The sequence below is a fragment of the Sarcophilus harrisii genome, chromosome 3, assembly GCF_902635505.1.
Source record: "Sarcophilus harrisii chromosome 3, mSarHar1.11, whole genome shotgun sequence".
Taxonomy (NCBI): Eukaryota; Metazoa; Chordata; class Mammalia; order Dasyuromorphia; family Dasyuridae; genus Sarcophilus; species Sarcophilus harrisii.
In genome coordinates, this window is record NC_045428.1 from 33,195,515 (window position 1) to 33,216,296 (window position 20,782).

At 35.5% G+C, this 20,782-nt stretch overlaps 1 protein-coding gene across 6 annotated transcripts in view; it reads left to right on the top strand.

Annotated features, from left to right (window-relative positions):
* The window catches only part of NAALADL2 (N-acetylated alpha-linked acidic dipeptidase like 2), a 1,183,950-nt gene that overhangs the window by 621,229 nt on the left and 541,939 nt on the right, over nucleotides 1-20,782 (top strand). For all 6 annotated transcript variants that reach the window (XM_031957680.1, XM_031957679.1, XM_031957681.1 and 3 more), the window contains one exon: nucleotides 14,200-14,473. In XM_031957680.1, the coding sequence (XP_031813540.1) occupies nucleotides 14,200-14,473 (274 nt within the window). The remainder of the gene's footprint in view (nucleotides 1-14,199; nucleotides 14,474-20,782) is intronic.

Genomic DNA, 20,782 nt, shown 5'->3' on the forward strand with positions numbered 1-20,782 from the left:
CTGTCTGTATACTCTGAATTTACAAAGCAATTCCCTTCTCCACTTTTCTTTGTATGATATAGGCCTAACAGTTTGCATTTTCATTGGAAACATATAACAACAGCAACAAAAAGATCGAACTAAAGCCAGGCCTTTTTTTTTTTTTCTACACTCAGAATGGAAAAATTCTTCTGGATATACCTCTAAGTGAAATTGAAAACATAGGGCTGCCTTTTAGCAAATATGCAAGTCTGGTGCGAATATACATAATGTACGTCTAGAGGGGAAAAGTATTGGGGGAAAAGGATTATCTTTAAATAGACTTTTTTTTTGGCTAATTTCCATGACATAATGACATTTTAGTATATATTTCATGCAAGAATGACTCCAATGATACTTTATAATCATCCTTTTCAAAGATAACTGAATTGTTCTGGGTTTTGCCCCTCACTCTGCTGATTTCCTGTCATTGGTACAAATCTTGACCTAGTGTTTGATTTGTAATATGTTTTTCTTTTTATACTCTGGTTTATCTGTTCAAAGGTATTACAAGCACATGTGGAAAAAAAAAAAAAAACAAGACTCTCAGTGCTATTATATACTCCCCCAATCTTAAAGCTCTCTTCTGCTTCCCCTCCTTCCTTTCTAATTTAATTCATGCATAATTTTGCCCCTGGTAAGTGTGATTTTTAAAAAGTATGTTATATTATAGCTGTGGTTATTTTCCTAATTTCTAATGTAGTTATTGATTTCTCACCATATGACACAAGCAAAACGATCCAAATGATCTAATTTAACTGTGAGATCTAACATTTCCCTTTAGATCTTGAGATGGCAATGAACGCTTTGTAATTTTTTTTTATAATGACCTCTTTCAAATCTATCTGACTTTATCCTACTAAGAACCTTTTCTTGCCTACTTCTAGTATGAGATTCAGTGTAGTGATGTGATTGAGGTACCCCCTCTGATATCTACTAACTGCATCACTGAGCAAGTAACTTAATTTTTCATTGCTTTAAACAGTTCTCTAAGATAGTAGGTCCCAACCTTTCTGGGGGGAGTCATGAACCCTGCTCCCTATCTGGTAAATACTATGGACCTCTTATCATAATAATGTTTTTAAATAATTGAACAAGTGCTAAATTTCAGTTAGAGATCAGTGCAATTAAAGATGTAATTTTTCCCCCTCTCCATCCAAGTTCATGGACTACTTTTGGGTCTGTGGATCCTGGGTTAAAAACACCTGTTCTAAGATTAAATTTCAGAGAAAATGCCAACCAGCATTGAGAGAGGAAGTTCTTTCCCAACCAAATCAACAACCAAAATCTAACAACAAGCAAACTAAAGTCCTTCCAAGCCTCTTTGTGTGGACATTAAAGTTTGCAAGTAAAAGAATTCCAAGCAAAATCAGCTCCAGTTACAGTTAGAATTCTTCCTCCTACTTTGAATGTCTAGGGCTAATCTGGGCTGAGTTCCCATTAGGCCACAACTAAAAATAACTTTGCTACAGTTGGGCTTGGAAGGTGCTGGAGACAGTAAAAACTAGGTTATTTCAACCTCTGGCACCATGCTGAGAAGGGAATTGCCATGGAATGCATGTTCCTTTCCAATTCGATCACTCACAGTACTTTTATATGGCAGTCACTTCTCCAAAAATAACAGAAAAGGAAACAGATCTGCTTTATGCTCTTGATTGACTGAGAGTTGTTAACTTTTTATTTTGTTTTAAAGTTTATTTTGCATGTGCTTCAGTGCCTCCAGTCTAGGAAGTTAGGTTGACTATTCATTTTTCATAGTTTGCCAAAATAGTAGTCTATCGGCCATCCCAGATATGTGGTACCATGCTTGGCAAATTTTTCCCATCTTTCCCTCAAAGTCAAATTTTATATTCAGGGCTAAATAGGGATAGAGATTAAACCTGTGATTTCTTTAGTAATCTTTCAGGATAGGACATTCCCTCTTGTCAATTCAAATCTTAGAAACCAAGAAAACTGAGAAATTAAATGAGTTGCCCAGTGACATACTGCTAGCCTGTGTCAGAGGTGAAACATGAATCTAGTCTTCCCAATTTTACAACATCCTCTCATTCAGGTCCATAGAGTTTTTGAAAATTGTTGACTTTGGTACCAGGAATTCTGAGTTCTGAGACTAATTCAGCCTGTGAATTTAGTATATTTTTTAAGTAGTCAAAGAATATCTAACATGAGATAAAAATAATCCTTAAATCTTGTTTCTAAATATAAAAGAATTGAGGTTGGATCTATAAGAAATTGGTCAAGCACTGAAAAGAAATTCCATTTGATTTCTTAACTTCTCAGTTTGATTGACTTTTAGCTAAATTTTCTTATAATTTTATATTTATAGGATATATCTAGAAGCTGTCTTTTTTTTGGGGGGGGGAGTATATTCTGTTTTTTACTTTGTTAATTTTGGTTTATTTATTCATTCATTCATTTTCAGAAGGAGTAGGCTTCTTGTACTTGGTAATAAGATGAACAGTAGAAAAAGGTTAAGAATTTTAAAGAATTATTAGGGCAATGTGGATGCAATGGACATAAACTTTATGTACTAAATAATAATTGAAATGACAAAATTAAAGTTCAGAGTCTAATTGCAAGTCTAAATTACAGTACTCTTTCAGATTTGTAATTTTTCTCTATACAAAATGGACATCATGACTAAGTCCAGGTTGAATGTAATGGGTAATCTAATCCTCCCAGATATCATTAGTGTAAATAAGATGAGGAGGCACAAGACTTCCTGTGCATTATTATTATGTGTTTCCATTATTCACTGACTTCACCTTGAAGGTCAACTGCTGAGCATATAGGCTGAAGTCAGGGATGGACTTTTGAAAAACTCAACAACTCCTGATGTTTTTATTTTAGTAATGATGATATGAATGCTTTATGTTTTCACGGACTTTAAAATTTTTCAAGTTACATTCACACTTTAGTTTTTTGGATCCTTCCATTATAGTGTGAGAGCATTATTAACTCTCTTTAACTAGGAAAAAAAAACTGAAACTTAAAATTTTAATTTGAGTGAGGGAGAGTAGCAGTGGGACTCAAACACAGGATTTCAGATTACAACTTGTGACCTTTCTATTGCCTTGTTAAAATACGTGCTTGACTAAAATGAGTGGTGAATTGTAGTTCTATTGATTGGCTCTTTAGATAGGATGCTATAGAAATCTGAGCTAGAATTGTTAAGATTTATCAGTCAATGTAATTGAAAAACCAAACCTTCTTCTTTGGAACTGTCATTGAATTTCTACAGAAATTTGTTTCAAGTGTTTTTATTGAACACACCAAAACTGTATGACTAGGAAGTATGTGAAATAAAGTTGTGTTTCAATGCAGAGAACACACACACATCTGTTCACATCTAACTGATGCATCTCTATAAACATAACTATCTTCCCACTGTGCACCAACACTGGAGGAAAGAAAGGAAAATGCAGGATTGACAAATGTGACTTAGGTGGGATCTGAATTGTAAAACCATACCCTGGAGCTTCTTTTATGAAATAATAAGATCTGGCTCAATCCCCAGTGCAGGATGGGAAATGGTCCTAGCATCTTTAAAAGAAGGGAGATGAGAGAAGGTACAGTTAAGGGCATTAAGTCTAGCATTAAGCATTACATCTGGAATATAAAAACAGGTTCACATCCCATCTTTGGTGTGCCTTGTATGACCATAAGTAAATAGCATCCTCTCCCTGGGCTTTAATTTTCTTGCCTCTGAACTATGGGCTTTGGACCTCCCCAGCTCTGGGTCTGTGATCATGTGATTATGGCAAACCTCCAAGATCTGTTTCAAGTCTAAATCTATGCATCTGTAATCTTAATCATTCATTCAGTCATCATAGCCAGAATTCCTCCTGTGTGTTAAAAACTGTTGTTAAGCTCAAAGGATATAGTATCAGGAAAACAAAACAAAACAAAGAATTTCTGCCCTCAAAGGACTTGCATTCTCTTGGGGTGATGAAACATGTACACTGACATAAAGATATAAAATGAATGCAAAGTAATTTCTTTCATTGGATCAGACATTAGCCATTGGGAGGACTAGATTCAGACCCAATTTAGGTGTGGTTTTTAGTCAAGACTCTGATTTTTGATCCTATGGGCCCAAATCTTCCTGTACTCTTCAAACATTGTGAAACTCTATCTCCTACATCCTCAGTAGGAGACTTACCGGCTTTCTGAGCATTTGGGCTGAGGTCTCTTGAGTAATACTAACTCATCTGCAGAATGTGTTGCTGAACCCTCTCATCTCTTTTTTTCTGGCTAACTGAAGTTCTTTCCCTAACTAAAGTTTCCTAACTTTCTCATCACACATTGTTGTCCCACCCTCCCCATGAGAAAGAAGTCATGGGGAGGGGTCTTTCAGAAATGTTTGCTTGAGGAAGAGGGTGTCTCTTGTGAGAAGTTGTGCACCTCTGCAGAAATTCTGACACCCTCATTAAATTCAGTTTTAAATTACTTTTAACTGTCCTCCTCAAGGAGATACTTAATAAATGTTTGATTGATTGATTGATTAGTACTCTCTCTCTGACAAGATTTTACTCTTTGATGAGATCAGATACATGTCATGAACACCTCTGTGTTCATGATGTGTAGGGATTCAATTCAAACTTGGATAAGTATGTGAAGCCCTGTATTTGGTACTGTACCAAATCAAAGTCTGATCATGTGTAGCTCAAAGCATTTTCAAGGGAAAGTGATTTTGATGTTTCTACATAAATATTTTAGTGCTTTACAATCATTCCTTCTCTCTAAAACTTTATATATTTCCATTGTTGCCCTCCATAAGTTACAACTTGACTCCACCTTTAGTACTTTTATTAAAAAATAAATATTATCCTGGAGTGTTCAGAACATGTCAGAATCAAATCATGTTTGGAATTAGATGTGGTTGTGTTTGTTTATTTCTGTTCTCCCTTATTCTTCTTTCATTGTTGGTACCAGAGCAGAACCATTTTGAAAAATCTTTTATTTGTTGACAGTCTAAGAATTGAGAGGGGTCTAGCTGGACCAGCAGACTAGGCTCTGGATGATTAAAAAGCATTTCATAAAAAAGATGCTGATGTCCATGTAAGTGGTTTCTTATCTGCTTGCTATGTTCTTCTGTGTGTACAACACAGGTGAGGTGTCTAAATGACAGCATATCAAATGTTAGAATAAGCAATATGCTTTACTTGTCAGAACTGGTCTTCTCTCCCCCTCCCCTCTCTCCTTTCCCCTTTTTCTCCCTCCCTCCCTCCTTCTTTCTCTCTCTTTCCCTCCCCCTTCCCTTCCTCTCTCTCTCGCTCTCTCGCTTCTCTCTCTCTCTTCTCTCTCTCCTTAGCACTTTACCTTTTCCTTTTTGTTTGATTACATATTATTTTGATTTCTAGGAACCGGCCATCTGACTCAATTGATTTCAATACAGTAGATAAATGGACTAGATTAGCATATGGTCATCTAATACTTTATGCAAATAGGTATATAATGAAGTATGATTTGATAAAGCAGATACCTCTCCTGGGTACTGTTGGGTTTTTATTGTTGTTGTTGTTGTTGTTTTGGTTTGGTTTTGTGACCACCAAGGCAAGTGGTCTTGGTTAGGAATTGTATTGTATCCCAATTCCAGTAGGGACTTAATTAAATCCTATCTGCTTCTGAGAACAATGGGAATATTCCTATGATACTGCCATGATTAGTCAATGCAGCAAAACAAATATAATACAAAAGGAACAGCAATTGTGGTGTTGCTTCCTTCAAGTTTTAAAACTTCCTTGCTTATGTAAATGAAAATGCCAAATATCATACGTTTTAATATTCTATAACAAAATTAAGATAAATGTACACCCTGAGAGAGTTGAATAGTCATACCAATAGAGAGAAAATCCTATGAACTAGACCTGTGATTTCATTGACGTAAGGGAATTCCCACTGAAGAAATTTCCTCTCCTTATGCAGGTCAATACATACTGGGCAACTTAGAATCTCAGAGAGTTTCCTGGGACTGAGAAAATAGGTTACTTCCCCAGGGTTATACATCTAGTATGTAAATAAGACTGGTGGACTTGAATACAGATCATCCTGACTCCAAAGCTAGACTTCTGTCCAGTATACAGTTTTGCTTCTTTGAACACAAACTTTTCTGATTATTGCAAAAAAAAAGCATCCATAAATCATTTGTTAAGGAGCAAATCAGTGAAACCAATTTCAGGGACTAGTTGATGTGATGGAAAGATCACTAGATTGTGTGACATTTAAAATGTTTAAGAGACATAGTTTCTGAGTGATTTAATCCTTTTATTAATTAGACAAATTATTTATGATTTATGATTTATATTCAATTATTAATTGTTGTTGTTTTAATAATTATTTATTATTTATTTTATATGAATTATTAATTAATCCATTTATTAATAAAAGAGGTTAATGGAGATCTTAAATGCCAAAGGCCTCTCATGACAGTTCATATGCCTTTGGCAGGGCAGATTTTCCTGAGGATAGCAATCAGCTCTGATTGGTTAGCAATTAATGAGAGAATGCATATTATAGAACTCTGGTTAACACTTAATGAAAGAATGCATATTGTACTAAGATGTAGGCTATGTTAAAATGAAGGTCTTAAGGTACATGGCACTGAGTACTCAAGTCTTGGTCATCAATTTTCATATTATCTGTCTGGATAAAGGGAAAATACATATTTTCCCAGACTTGTCTGAGTAAGCATAATAAGTAGAAATTTACCCATTTGCCTAAATTTGGAATTTTTTTTTACTGGCTTTGATTAAATTTCAGACATCCCAGCTGGGTAAGTCTTTGAGGAAGAATACTCCCCATACTGGTTGATTTCTGGATGAGGAAAAGGAGATAAAACCTTAGTCTTGATTCAATAATTAGTTAGTGATACAAGAAAAAATTAATCATTTCTCTCAGTTGAGAGTAGAGTTTTAGGTCCAGCCCTGCTTCTAATAAGGTTCCCCTAGCTAGAGAATCCTATATACATATTTGTTCTTTTGTTTTGTGGCACTTCCCCATGAGAGCAGTGGGGTAAGAAAAGAGTCAAGGAATATTTTATTTTGATTTTTTTTTTCTTTCTAATAAGTTTGCTTATCCTGGAATACAGTGGAAATGAGTCCATTTCAACATAGCCTTATTGAAATGGAATGTGTTTCTTTCAATTATTTAGTCTATTAATGTATTTAACACCTGTGGGAACAGTAGATCATCAAGTAAGGACTTTGTTAATCAAAAGACTTTGTATGTTTCGGCACTATCCAAGTTTATGTCATTGCATTAGAGGGCAGAGCAGATAAAATTGAAGACTTGTAATGTAGTACTGATTGGATTAACTTGTCCATTTTGTGCAGCTAGCTTGAAGACTTATTTTAGATAAATTAAGAAGATTAAATCTGAAGGGTGACCTTTGACAATTATTCTTTCAGGGAATGAGGTGGGGAGCGAAGGATTCGGTGCTCTGATGCTGCTAACAATATATTTAGTATTCTCATGCAGAAGTTCTACTCTCTATCTCTTTCCCTGAAACCTTATTAGCCTCCCCAGCCATGATATAGTCTTTATTTTGCTAAATCTCATTTTTTCCCTCAAGAATATGTTCTTAAGTGTTTCATCCTAGTGATGTCTGATAACACTTTTTTTTTTAAACAGTCAATGTGCCCACTGTGAAACAGATTTTCTTTACTGTTAACAGGAGATGAAACTATACAAGTTTAGAAAAAGTGATGGCTTGCCATTGGGTCTCTGTGCTCATTCTTTCTTTTTAACATAGTCTAGGATAAGGTGGTTTTAAAAATAATTTTCTGTATTTTTGTACTTGGGTTATCGCTGGGTTGATCTGCCTCCAAGAAACAGAAAGTGAGAAATAAGAACCTCGAATCCTGTAATCAAGAAGTAATTGTTGTGACATCCACTAGTCTTCACTTAACTAGAGGAAAATACCTGATGATTTTTCAAAATTTATTTATTAATTACTATTAATTAGATTATAATGCCAACTCTTTCAAGACCACAAGTTCATTAGAATGTGAGTCCTTTGTGAATGAGAACTATCATCTTTCTTCCATTTCCCAAATATTAACCTAGTTAGTACCCTGCATAGAGCAGGTGCTAGATACTAGTACACTAAAGCAGGACTCTGTGTTTGTAAAGACAGACAAAATCTAGTCCCTGCCTTCACAGAGTTTATAATCTGTCAAGTAATTAATCTCACTGTTAAAAAAAAAATCAGAGTTTTACATTATGCATTATAATTGAAAATTCCTCCTCCAATAAATTTTTTATTTTAAGCTCTTCCTTATTTCTCTCTTAGATGGACAAATGTGTCCATGAGTTATCCTTGAAGATGGTTACTTGATGATGTCCTATAAAGTTTTTCCCCTGAGTTAAAACAAAGCAAACTGTGACCTTAACATGGCTTTCCCAAAAATCTTTTGAATCCTTTCTTTATTTTGATTATTTTTTGGTGGACTTAGATCACATAACTTCCCCATCTTCTGTCAACCAATCACAAAGTTTATCCAGCCAGAAAGAAAGACATAGTTGTTATTAATTTTAAAAATGGCTATCAAGGAAGAAAAATAAATGGTTCTGTGTTCCACTCATCACTAAAGTCAGTACTATATGCATAATTCTATTTAATTCTGGAATTAATTTTAATGAAAAGGGCACTAGAGGTATAATTTTTTCTCCAAGATGAAGTGTAAGAATATGAATGTCACTTAACAAAGCCTCAGTTTCCTCTTCTGTAAAAATGAACACAGTAAAGATTACAGTACCTATCTTGAAGACTTTTTGTGGGGATCAGGTAAAATAATGTACAAAAAGTACTTTGTAAGCTTTCAAGCACAATTTTAGTGTTAAGATTTCAATAAACAGCCCTACCTTAATTTTCTTTATTTGAAACCAGATAAAAGAGAGAAAAAAATAAATTCAAGAATTTATTACTCAAACTTTTTCTTTTTATCATACATTTGTAATGATTGATTCCTGCACAAAATCTCAGTCTCTAAATATCTTTCAAAGAAAGGTTTCCGACTTTATGAAGTGGCAGACAAATTTTTGTCCATGGGTGGTTGCTTTCTCCCTCTCTCTCTCCTTTGCCTTCTTCTTGTTTGGAAGGAGATGTAAATTTTTTGTTTGTTTTCTTTCTGCCTTCCTTTATTTTTGGTACCAGATCAGAATCATTTTGGAAAGTCCTTTTATTTATTGATAGTCTAAGAATTGAGGAGTCTCTAGTTGGACAGTAGACTCAGCTCTAGGTGATTGGAGAGCATTTTATACAAAGATGCTGATGTCCATGTAAGTGATTTCTTACCCGATTGCTTTGTTCCTCTGTGCACCCAACAAAGGTGAAGGGTCTAAATGACAGTATATTCAAATATTACAATGAGCCATATTTTTTCCTTGTCAGAATTGGTCTTTTCTCACTCTCTTTAGCATTTTTATCTTTTCCTCTTTCTTTGATTCCATACTATTGTGACTTCCAGTAACCAGCCATCTGAACCGATTGATTTCAATATAGTATATAAAATGGACTGGATTAGCAGATGGTCATTTAATGTTTTATGCAAATAGCTATGTAATGAAGTATGATTTGATAAAGCAGATTTCTCTCCTGGGTACTTCTTCCTTCCTTCTCTTGAAATATCTATATGCATAAAAAATGCATGCATTTCTCATACCAATACTCGCAAATACATAATCTCCATTAGGCGTGTAGCAAAAATGTCCTCGTAACTGTATTCTGTTTCCTCCACTGTTTTCCTCCACTAGTCATTTAGCGTACACATTTGGCAGTCACCTCAGTGCTAGGAAGACTCCATGCATCGCTTCCTCCAGCCCTGACATCAGTGATGCTCTACGGCTCATCCAGTAGCAGGTGTTGAACAGCGATATAAACAGCATTTTGTCTTCCAAAGCCAAAACCATCCTGTTTCCAGTCTCTGTTGGCCAATGGAACACTGATGCCAAAGTCACTTCCCAAGTCAGGTATCAGGCGTGACAGTTCATTATGCCATCTGCCAAACCACTGGCCCATTGAAACCCTTATTTTAAATGTGAAGGCAGAGTAAACATTTCTGTCAAGCAAATAACTTGTGATTTTAGGTGACACATTCTTTCTGGCCTTGAAGATTTCTCTATGTTTGATAAATCGAGGGCAGAGATGAAAATGCAGCTAATTCTCTCACATCAGCCTTGTTTTTAACATATTGACATGTTGTACAGACTTTGGAATATAGCAGAATAAAGCCAGCCCCTTTTTCCCTTACACAATCCCTTTGAGAAAGAGGCAAAAGGAGAAGGAAAGAGAAAAGGAGGGAGGGAGAAGGGAGTAGGAGATGGGGAAGAGAGACAGCAGACAGATGTAGACAGGGAGAGACATTCAGAGATTCAGAGAGAGAGAGAGAGAGATGCGGAGTCAGAGAGATATAGAGACTAAATTCATTTTAAGAAGGATATGAACAAACTGAAGAACAACACAAGAATGAACAAATCGTGCAAGAATTAATTGAAAGAATTTTGAAGGTTTAGTTCAGAAAAAAAGAAGACCCAGAAGAGAACTAATATCATGGGTTCACGTATTTGTGGGAATGGCATGTGGCTTTTTCTGTTTAGTGTTGAAGTACATGACTAGAAATAATAGGGGAGAGAGGGAAGATATTAATAACTGTGGGTGATATAAGAGAAAAACCTTCTAAAAGTAAAAATTCTTAAAAATAAGATTTGTCCAAAATTTGACCAAAATATCAGGGAGACTTTGCCCTTCTTAATAAACTCTTCGAACAAAGACTAGATAACCACTTGTTGAGAATATTGGTGGGGGGGAGGGGGAGGGTTCTTGTTCAGGTTGGCCTATTGGTTGCCTAGGCCCCTTCTGATTTTGAGTTTCTCTGATTCTGAGATCTCATCTTGGCTCAACCTGATTTCTCCCTCCTCAATTGTCAGTAGGGAAACACATGGTACAATGGCATGTATATTATCTCTGTGGTTAGAGGAACTAATTTAAATCCTGTCTCTGATGTTTACTGCCTTTCTGACTCTGAAGGTGTCACTTCACTTGCCTAAGAATTAAGCATCTAATCTCATCTATAAGATGAGAAGGCTTGACTGGATGATTTCTGGAATCCCTTTCAGTGCTCAATCAAAGATCTTATGAACTTGATCAAATCTTTTCTTTGAGAAGGCAGGGGGAAAACAAGAACAAGTATGAAAATTAAAGAGACAGAGATAGACAAAGACAGAGAGAAATAGATAAAAAAACGCAGAAGAGACAGACAGATGAGAGATAGAGACTGAGAGACAAACAGAAGAGACAGAAAGATAGAGACACAGAAGAGACAGACAGAGATGAAAGACAGAGACTGAAAAAGAAACAAACAGAAGAAACAGAGACAGAGAAACAACTAGAGCAAGAAAAAAACAAAAGACGCAGAGAGGAGAGGTATAGATGCTTTCTATCATACCTATTTGTACATATACATATATGTATAGAAATAGATATTTTAGCACATGTAGTGACTGCTCTGGATTTATTCTCCCAATCCCCCAAGACTAGCAGATTGGATCCCCAGATTTTGCCTGAATTAATCTCCACTTCTAGATACTAGGGATACCCCTGAGAGTCAGTGGGGTTCTTTTGGTGCTGTAGATCCAAGCTCACTCTGGTGCATTGTCCAAACTGGACTTGCTCTAGCTACCACAGGAACGTATTAGAGGTCCTAAAACTCTGGTGTCTTGTTTGAATTTTCAAAGTTCAAAAGTTTGTCTTCTGATCCATTCTATCTCTAATATTCTATCAGGAACAAATCGGGTACAAGGACAGAAAAAAACTTGTGCTTTATACTCTTGTCAGTCCAGGGTGGGTGAGCAGACACCTGATGTTACCTCCTTGTCTCCCTTTCCAGAACTTCATATTCTTATCTTGATTACACAGGAGAAGACAAAGATTGATTCAGTCAATCAGTACTTTTTTGTGGCCACTCTGTTCTCCCTCAGGAGCTAATCAAAAGGGTTTTCTCTACCACTGAGCAAACAGGTAATAATAGTTCCAGGTATCTGCTGAGAAGTAGAAAGCCAGATGCCTCTTTTCTCTGACATCATGCACATCCAAAAACAGGCTCTCCCAGCCTCCACCCTCCCCTCCATCCTATGTGAGCTGTTCGCAGGTCCACTCTCAGACTGGGCTTTACTTGGCCAGCAGCTGCCATTTACATAGGACTTCGTGATTTTCATGGATTATACATTTGTTCCTCACAAAAACCATTTAAGGTAGTTACTCTATCCTCATTCTATAGATGAGAAATAAAAACATGGTAGTGTTTGGGGACAGTTCTAGTCTCAGAGTTGAGAAGACTTGGATTCAAGTGCTCCCTTAGAAATATACTGGTTATGTCCCTTGGTAAGTCATAGTAGTCTTACAGAGAAGATATCGGCCTTTACTTCAGAGGAAATTCCTCACTGAAAGCTCCCTAAATGAAAGCTCAATCTCCTCTAAGGATAAAGAAATTGGAGCTGATGGACGATAATTGACTTTCCTAGGATCACACAGCAAATCAGTGTTAAAGATAAAATTTGGAGTCAGGGTTTCCTAATTCTGGATCTTATGTTCTGGGATGTCATTTATTTGTTCCTCCAGAGTATACAGTGTGACTCACATGCATTTGATACAATGGTGAGTAAATCAATTAAATAACAGGGTAGGGAAGAAACAAATAGGGCCAGAATATTGTTTTGCAAAATAAATAAATACAAAATATTTAAATAAATTTTAACATTTTAAAAATAAATTTAAAAAGTAAATATTCAATTCTTATTTAGAGATGGAGAAGCCATACGGTATAAACAAACAGAGACATGTAGGACACACTTTTCTGGATGAATGGGATGATCATGATTATACACTTCTGTATGAGTCAAAACTATGGCAACTCCTGGGCAATGACGCTTGAAGGAATCTTACAGATCATGCTGGTATCTGTATAACCTAAATGCCATGAACCTACTATCTTTGTAGCTTCAGTACCTGGAACATTATAGGCAACTAATAAATGCTTATGGTTTTATAGATCAGTTGCTTCAATTCTAGTAGACAATCTGGTCCTATCTTGTCCCCACAGCAAGTACTCTGCTATTAGGTGCTTTAATAAGTAGAGTGCTTGAACACACACAACTGGGTTTCATAATGGAGAAGAGCAGGATGGTAGAGGCTAAGGGATTTGATACCAATAGCAATAACAAATTAAAAGAATGACTTTTTGTCATAAAAAACCCCTGGCAGAGTGCCACCCTGCACCATTTCATTTTCAGGCCTTGTATTATGATAGGATGGTATTTAATAAGCATGCATGTCTAGTGATGTCTTAGCGATAATTCAGAAAACATTTCATGAATTCAGTAGGGTTTTAAAATCTAAATAGTCAACAGCATTGCAGATATCAATCCAGGAAAAATAACATAGACAGATGCAACAATTACAGAAGGTGCAGGAATTAACCATCCTAGTTCTCAGGCATTGAATAGAATTAATCTCGGTACCATTATTTATTCACTTGTATTAAAAGTGGCCATGCTCACAGTCTGACAGAAGGTCATGTTTGGTTTTATCAAATGGGATAATGCATGGGTAATGGTAAACTGAAATATTGAGGTTCAATCCTGACTCTACCATTTAACTCTCTTTGTGGTACTGTTTGAGTCTTAACTTACCTCTCCTACTTTCATCTTCCTTGTATGCAAAAGCGAAGATGAGAGACCAGAGGCCTTACAAGACTCTTTCCAGCTCTCAATGTATGATCCTAAGTGCATTGTAAAACTTGAAGCATTATGTGAATATTAGGATCAAAATATCATATCCTGGGAGACCTGAGAAGTCTTTTCCAACTTCATTTAATAGATAAAGAAACTGAGTTCCAAATATTGTTTACCACTCATGTATTCAGTAACAGAGCCTGGATTTGAAAAAAAATATTGTCCTTTTTATATATTTTCTTATTTTCATAATTGAAAAGTAGCTTTATATAGTAGTGTTCTGGCCATTTTAAAGAATAATTGAAGCTCTAAGTATTTGTTGTGCTCATTTTACAACCTGATTGACAATTGTGATGTACCTCAAAGGACAGAAATACTATCAATGTTTCATTGGATTAAGGAAGTTAATAATTGCTTCTCTCTCTTTCTCTTTCTTTTTTTCTCTCTCAGGCATTTGATACAATTAACTAAAAGTGGAGATGACACAGAGTTTTCAGAGAAGCTCAAGGCTCAGTGGACTTCTCATGGCCTAGAAGAGGTACAGCTTTTCAATTACTCCGTCCTGCTTAGCTTGCCGGGCTCTTCTCCAAATACGGTGACTCTGAACAACAGCAGCCAATGCTTTTATCCTAATGGCCAGCCATGTGACCAAGAACCCAGCAAGGATCCCAGCCAAGGACCGCTGTTCTCATATGCTGCGTACTCTGCCAGAGGAACTCTCGAGGTAATATGACCATTTGTCTCTGTCATTTACAGTGAAATGGAATTAGAAAACACCAGCTTTCATCTAAATTGAACTCTCTGGCAAGATGTGAGTGGTGGAAATGTCTGTTATAGGCTCAGAGACTGGAGGGAAAGAAAAGACTTGCAATTCTGGACCCTCCAATCAACCTTCTTGTTGACATGTTTTGAAAGTGAAGACACATAATGAGAATTTAATACTATTGTGTGGTATGATTAATTCCTTCTATTTCAAACCAGTTCTGTTGGTGAAAGGAAAACATTTTTTCACACCTTGCTACTTAATTATTGAATCAGCAAGTATTCATTAAGGATCCCCACTGTATTCTAGATTAAGCTAAGTATTGTGTATGGAAAGGTCAAAATGAAACTATCCCTTCCCTAAAAAAGCATACACTTGATTGAGAAAACATTAATGGATTGATAAAACTAGAAAGAATATTAGAAGGTAATCCTCTGAGACTATGTTTTCACAGAAAAAAAATGTGGTAGAAAATGAATTCAGTGGTTTGGATAATTATTTTTAAAATAACATTATCATGGATTTTTTTCAAAGGGAAATTAACTAAAGAGGAATATTCTTAGTTCCTTGATTTCCTATTTATATACTACATAGACCAAGAATACAGTTTTTGAAAGAATATTTAAATCTTAGCCATAAAAGACATGAAATAAATGAAATGTCTTCCTTAAATAGCAGAAAAAATGTAAATACACTCCTTGAATAATGTCCTGATTAGGTGTTTATGACTTCCAGATGAAAACTAGCTTAGAATTCTACCTTAGGTGCCAACTTTGAACCAGTCTTTATCCTACCCTACCCTTCTTTCTATTGATTTGGCCATGCATCTTAGTTCAGTCCTTAATCCTTCTTACCTAGATGATTGCAGTAGCCTCCTAAGTAATATCCTTGCCTTCCTTCTTTGACCACTCCAATCTAATTTCAGACAGTGCCTAAAGTGCACAGCTCCTAATGTGGAATCCCTATATTTGAAATGCTTTCCTAATCTCTAATTCCATTTAAGACTCAGCCTAGATAGTGTCCCCAGATGAGATCTTTCCTCATTTACCCATTTGTTAATTTTCTCCTCACTCCTAAAATGACTTTTCATTCATACGTGTTTGTATATTTATGTGTAAATTTACTATATCTATATCTTATCATCTATATATATACATATATGAAAATGTATCTAAAACAAAATTGGATTGTTATACACACATGTTAATAGATAGAAACACACAACTGGATCTCATATACATATGTATATATATTTATGTGGATGTTTATATATGTGTATATATATATATATATATACACACATATATATTTGTGGTTGTATCTATATGTATTCATGTGTGTATATTCAGTTATATATAGAAATATTCAGATACAGTCATATGTATATATGCTCTCTCTGTATACACACACACACACACACACACACACATATATATATATATATATGAAATGTATGTGCATGTACTTGTATGTGTCCCAAAAGTCTCTTAATGAAGATGTAAGCTGCTTTAAATCTTCCCTGAAACTTATGGGTTGCTCCATATTTTTTATTTCTAAATTTGTGTGTAAATTGCATCCCTCAAGAGAATGTAGGTACCTTGAAGACCATTTTTTGTTGTTGTTGTTGATCATGATTTGATATTCCATGGTTTTGCTACAAGTATAATAAATACTTAATAATAGTTGCCTTAATAAATACTTGCCAAGGGAAATGGGTGAACTGATGTGACCATACCTGGAATTACCTACATATTTTCAGCTCTAGGAGTCACATTTTAAGAAGGATGTTGATAAATAGGAAGCAGAAGAAGGTAATCAGAATAGGACAGCCTAAACATTTGTTGAATAAACCAAGCATGCTTAGGCTGAAAAGAAAAAATATTTCTGTGGCACGTGATAGCCATTGTCAAGTATCTGATGGACTGTCATTTACTGGGTAGATCCTGATTTTTTCTGTTTGGCCCCAGAGAGAATTATGATGTGTAATGGCTACTAGTAGCAAAGGAGCAGTTCAGCTTTATGTCAGGAGCAAAAAACTTTTAAAATGGCTTCCTTGAGAGAAGAAGGGACTAATTTCTCTACCAGAGGTCTTCACACAGAAACTGGTTAGATAGTTTGCAGAGAGGTTAACATGCTCGTGTATGAATTGCACTGGCTAGTTTCTGAGCAACTTCCAACTTCATATGTTAAAATTATCTTTTTGGCAATTATCAGTTTAATAGAATAAGCTATGATCAGATCATTGAGACAAAAAAAGGCAACTTTAGATTTCAGGTAAACTTAGCCATCATTGATCCCTTACTGATTCCTGACTTTAGTAATTGCCTCCATTGTATGACAGTAATGTCAGATATTCATATAACCTTAAAGTTTGTAAAATGATTTGTATCCATTTTCTCATATGAAGATCATAACTATTATTCTGAGAGAACTAATTTAGAAAATACCTCCCCCCCACCTTTTTCAAATAAAGAAATTGAAGTTTAAGAGACTTAATGACTAATTCAGTGCTACTCAGATAGTGAGTTTCAGGATTTGAAGTCATGTTTTCCCAAGTGGGGTTTAGCACTTGGAGTACGAAGGAACATTGACTGCATATATAATCAAAATAGGTAAAACTCAGGAGGAAAAAATCTTGAACCTGGACTTCATGTCACATCATGGTGTTATGATCAATGGTTAATTCAGAAACTATAAATAACACATGATTACAGAAAAGAGTCTTCATTGCTAATTATGCCAATACTAGGTACCATTATTTTCCCGTTTTCTTCTCTAATACTTGTCTCTCTTGATCTTCTTGTGGACAAAAGGAAAATATATGGGTTGGTAGTAAAGCAGGTGCCTTGTAGCTTTCTGAACAGCCTTAATGAAAGTGTTGATTTTCTAAATGGATATCAGTACCAGAAGTGTTTCTAATAGAGTGCCACTGGATTCTGTTATTGCCATCTCTGTTTGATTTCCCCTCCCTTCCTCTGCTGTATCTATATCTATATCTATTCTCTATACACATATATATGAAAACATAACTGAAACATAGATGCAGATATAAGCATACAACTGGATTTCATATGTGTGTGTGTTCTATTTCCTGCAGCACATAGCTTCCCCTGATTTTTTCTAAAACGAGCATAATAATAAATTTTACTTTTGACAAAAACTAGAAAGATTATTTGTTCTGGCATGGGTCAGAATGAAGACTCAAAAATACATTGTATTTCAGATGGAAATTCAGAAGCTAGGAGGGAATTTTGGCTTAATTGTATTTTATGGGGAAAATGCCTAGGCTAGAAATTGACTTATAACACTATGGTTGACTATGATTACCCAAAACAAAACAAAAACAAATAAACAAAAAATCTAAGCATCCCTCCCAAAAAACAAAACAAAACAAAAACCTAAGCTGTCTTGAGAAATAACAGATAACAAGCCTGGTACTCTGCCTTGGTCACACTACAGTGAAATATTGTGTTCCTTTCTGAATACGACATCTTAAGAAATATTTGGCAAACTTCCCCTCCTTCAAAGTTGAAATGGATGATCTTTGAAGTTAATGCCAAGTCTAAAAATCTATGATCTCATTCTTTCTCCCTTAATTCAATCCCTTGAGAATAAAGCAAGGGAGTATAGGTATATCACTTCTAGTTTTGGATGTGATAAAAAGAGTTGTTAAATGAGTTCTACAAATCTATACCATTGATTTATATTAATAGAGTCAGGAGTAGAACTCTTTGCCTAAAGCAAAGGGATCATGCACCATGTCTACTATTCCCAACTATGATCTGAATAAGATTAAAATGTAATTGGGAAATATTTTTTCAAAATAAATAAAAATACAGTAGAACATAGGTAATATTAAAATGTAGTTTTCAACATGTGCCTGCAAGATCCTTATGTATAGTTTTTTGTTTCTATTTATGGTTGGCAAAACTGCTCTTAACCAGATTGTACCTCCATATCTTTGTATTTTAATTATTTAGTTGCCATCTTAACTTCCACTTGATATATATGGCTATAATATAGAAAAGTGAAAGAAGTATTAGATTTGAAGCATAGATTTGAAGCTTAAGGTCACTTAAGTGACCTTAAGAAAGTAAACCTAATTCTCTAGGCACTGGTATTTTCATAGCAAAAAAAAAAAAAAAAAAAGTGGGGGGGAGGAGGGGAAAGGATTCTAGATGGCATCTAAATTTTCTTATAGCTCTAAATCTATGGATATAATGAGATATAGATAGAAAGAGAAAAAAATAAAAAGGTAGCACTTATCAAATATATGATCATATAAAATATTAATAATTATTATATCCCAGATGCTATTCTAAACTTTAGGGATATAAAAACAAGCAAATTAAGACAGTCCCTGCTCTTGGGGAGTTTAGTTTCTAAAGAAAGAAGATAATAAATACAAAGGAACTGTAGGAGAAAGAGGAGATAGTCTGAGTGGAGCTGTCTTAGTGTAAAGACAGTCAGAAAGTTCTATAGAGACTTGAATTCTGAGAGATAAGACCAAAGCTGGCCTTTAATAGGCCAAGAACAGGTACAAAGATGAATTCCAGTTGTCCACCGCGGGTAAAGGTGGAGATAATGGACATGAGTGGAGATGGCATGGCATGAAGGTCAATGGGAAATGATGATCAATTTGAATGAGTAAGTAATAGAGAAATGTTTTCTCTAAGATTAAGGTTTCAGTTGGCCGTGTTAAAATAAGAAGAGTGTAAATGCTTTATTTCCTCACCTTTGAAGCTGTCGGTTGGCTGCTAATTTTAATAAGGTGACAGTTTTTCTGATTATGGTTCCTGGGATCTTTGAGACCACATTGGCCGAATCTAAGATTTTTGCAGAATAAACTTTATTCTGTGATAATATCTAAAGATTTCTTTGAAATTCCATGTTCACTGCTCAACCGACTTACCCTTTTTTTCTTTCCTACTGTACAGGTTCATACTTGCTTTCAGCCAAAGGAATCCTGGCAGGAGTCTTAAAACTAATGAAAAGTTAATAAAATATTGAAAGTGCATGCACAAGGTTGAAGGCATGGTTCTACAAATTTTTGTTCTCTTCATGGCTCCTCTCCTCTCCTTTCTCTCCCCTCTCCTTCCTATTTCTTGCATATAATGCCGATTTTTTGAGGATGTAGAAAAATTGTCATCCTTTGCCCCCTGACAGATCAGTACTATAGGACATCTAAGCAGTTATCTTTCATTTTCTTTATCCTCCCAAATCTCTGTTGATTATAGTATTTTAGCTTCCAATGCTCTCAGCATTCAGCTGGAAAAGGAAGGATAATATTATCTCATCTCTTAAGAGTTCCTCTCCCTTTCCTGGTGCAGATAAGTGTTACTTGGTAGCGTTTCCTTTTAAACATTTAATGTATTTTGAATTTGTCATACCAAAAAAATGAATATTTATATAGTTTTCTAGGTAACACCTACAGAAAAATTTGTAAGACTTAATAAAGTAGGATGAATGATCAGGTTCCTCAGGACTAGCCTCTCTCTATCTCTCTTAACTTCTAATTAATCCATGCTGGTTTCTAGCTGGTTTCTACAAATTACTTGGTTAGTTGAGAGACTATGAATGAATATAGGAGATAAACATTTCTTATTAGAAATCCAGATCTTATTTTTCCCCAGCTTGATATTCCTTAACAAAAAGCTTCATCTCCTCCTCCTTCCCCATAGTGAGGCAAACGGGGGCACAACTCCATGAGTTATTTCCCTTGAACAAAATAGTTCAGTTCAACCAAATGCCAGCAAATTTCAGAGGTAGCATTTGAATCCAGATCTTTTTCATTCCCCAAGGCTAACACTCTATCCTTTCTAATGTGCTGAATCATAACAAGCAATTACCGCATTTGGGATTAATTCCACTGAGCATGATGTAAATGAGTTTATCTTGGAAAGATCCTGAGTCTTGAGATACAAGGTTTCATTGGAGGGGAGACTACCCCACTGGAGGATTATTACTATAGTCAGACATTTTGGAACATCACTAATTGTTTATTAGAGGGGTAAGCAGGATGGCTTAGATGAAAGACTAGCTCTTCCTGAAGGAAGGTAGGTCTCAGATCCTACCTCAGTTACTGGGTATAAGTGACCTATCTGGTAGTGTCTACATTTCCATAAGTCTGCCCCAGTTGGGTCCCATTATTCTGTGGGAGAGAATGGCTTATCTTCCAGAGATCACATTCTTTATTCTTGGTATTAGCAGACAGCCCTCACTCACCAACATCAGGAAGGAGGTAGAGAGAAAGGATGGGAATAGCAGGGG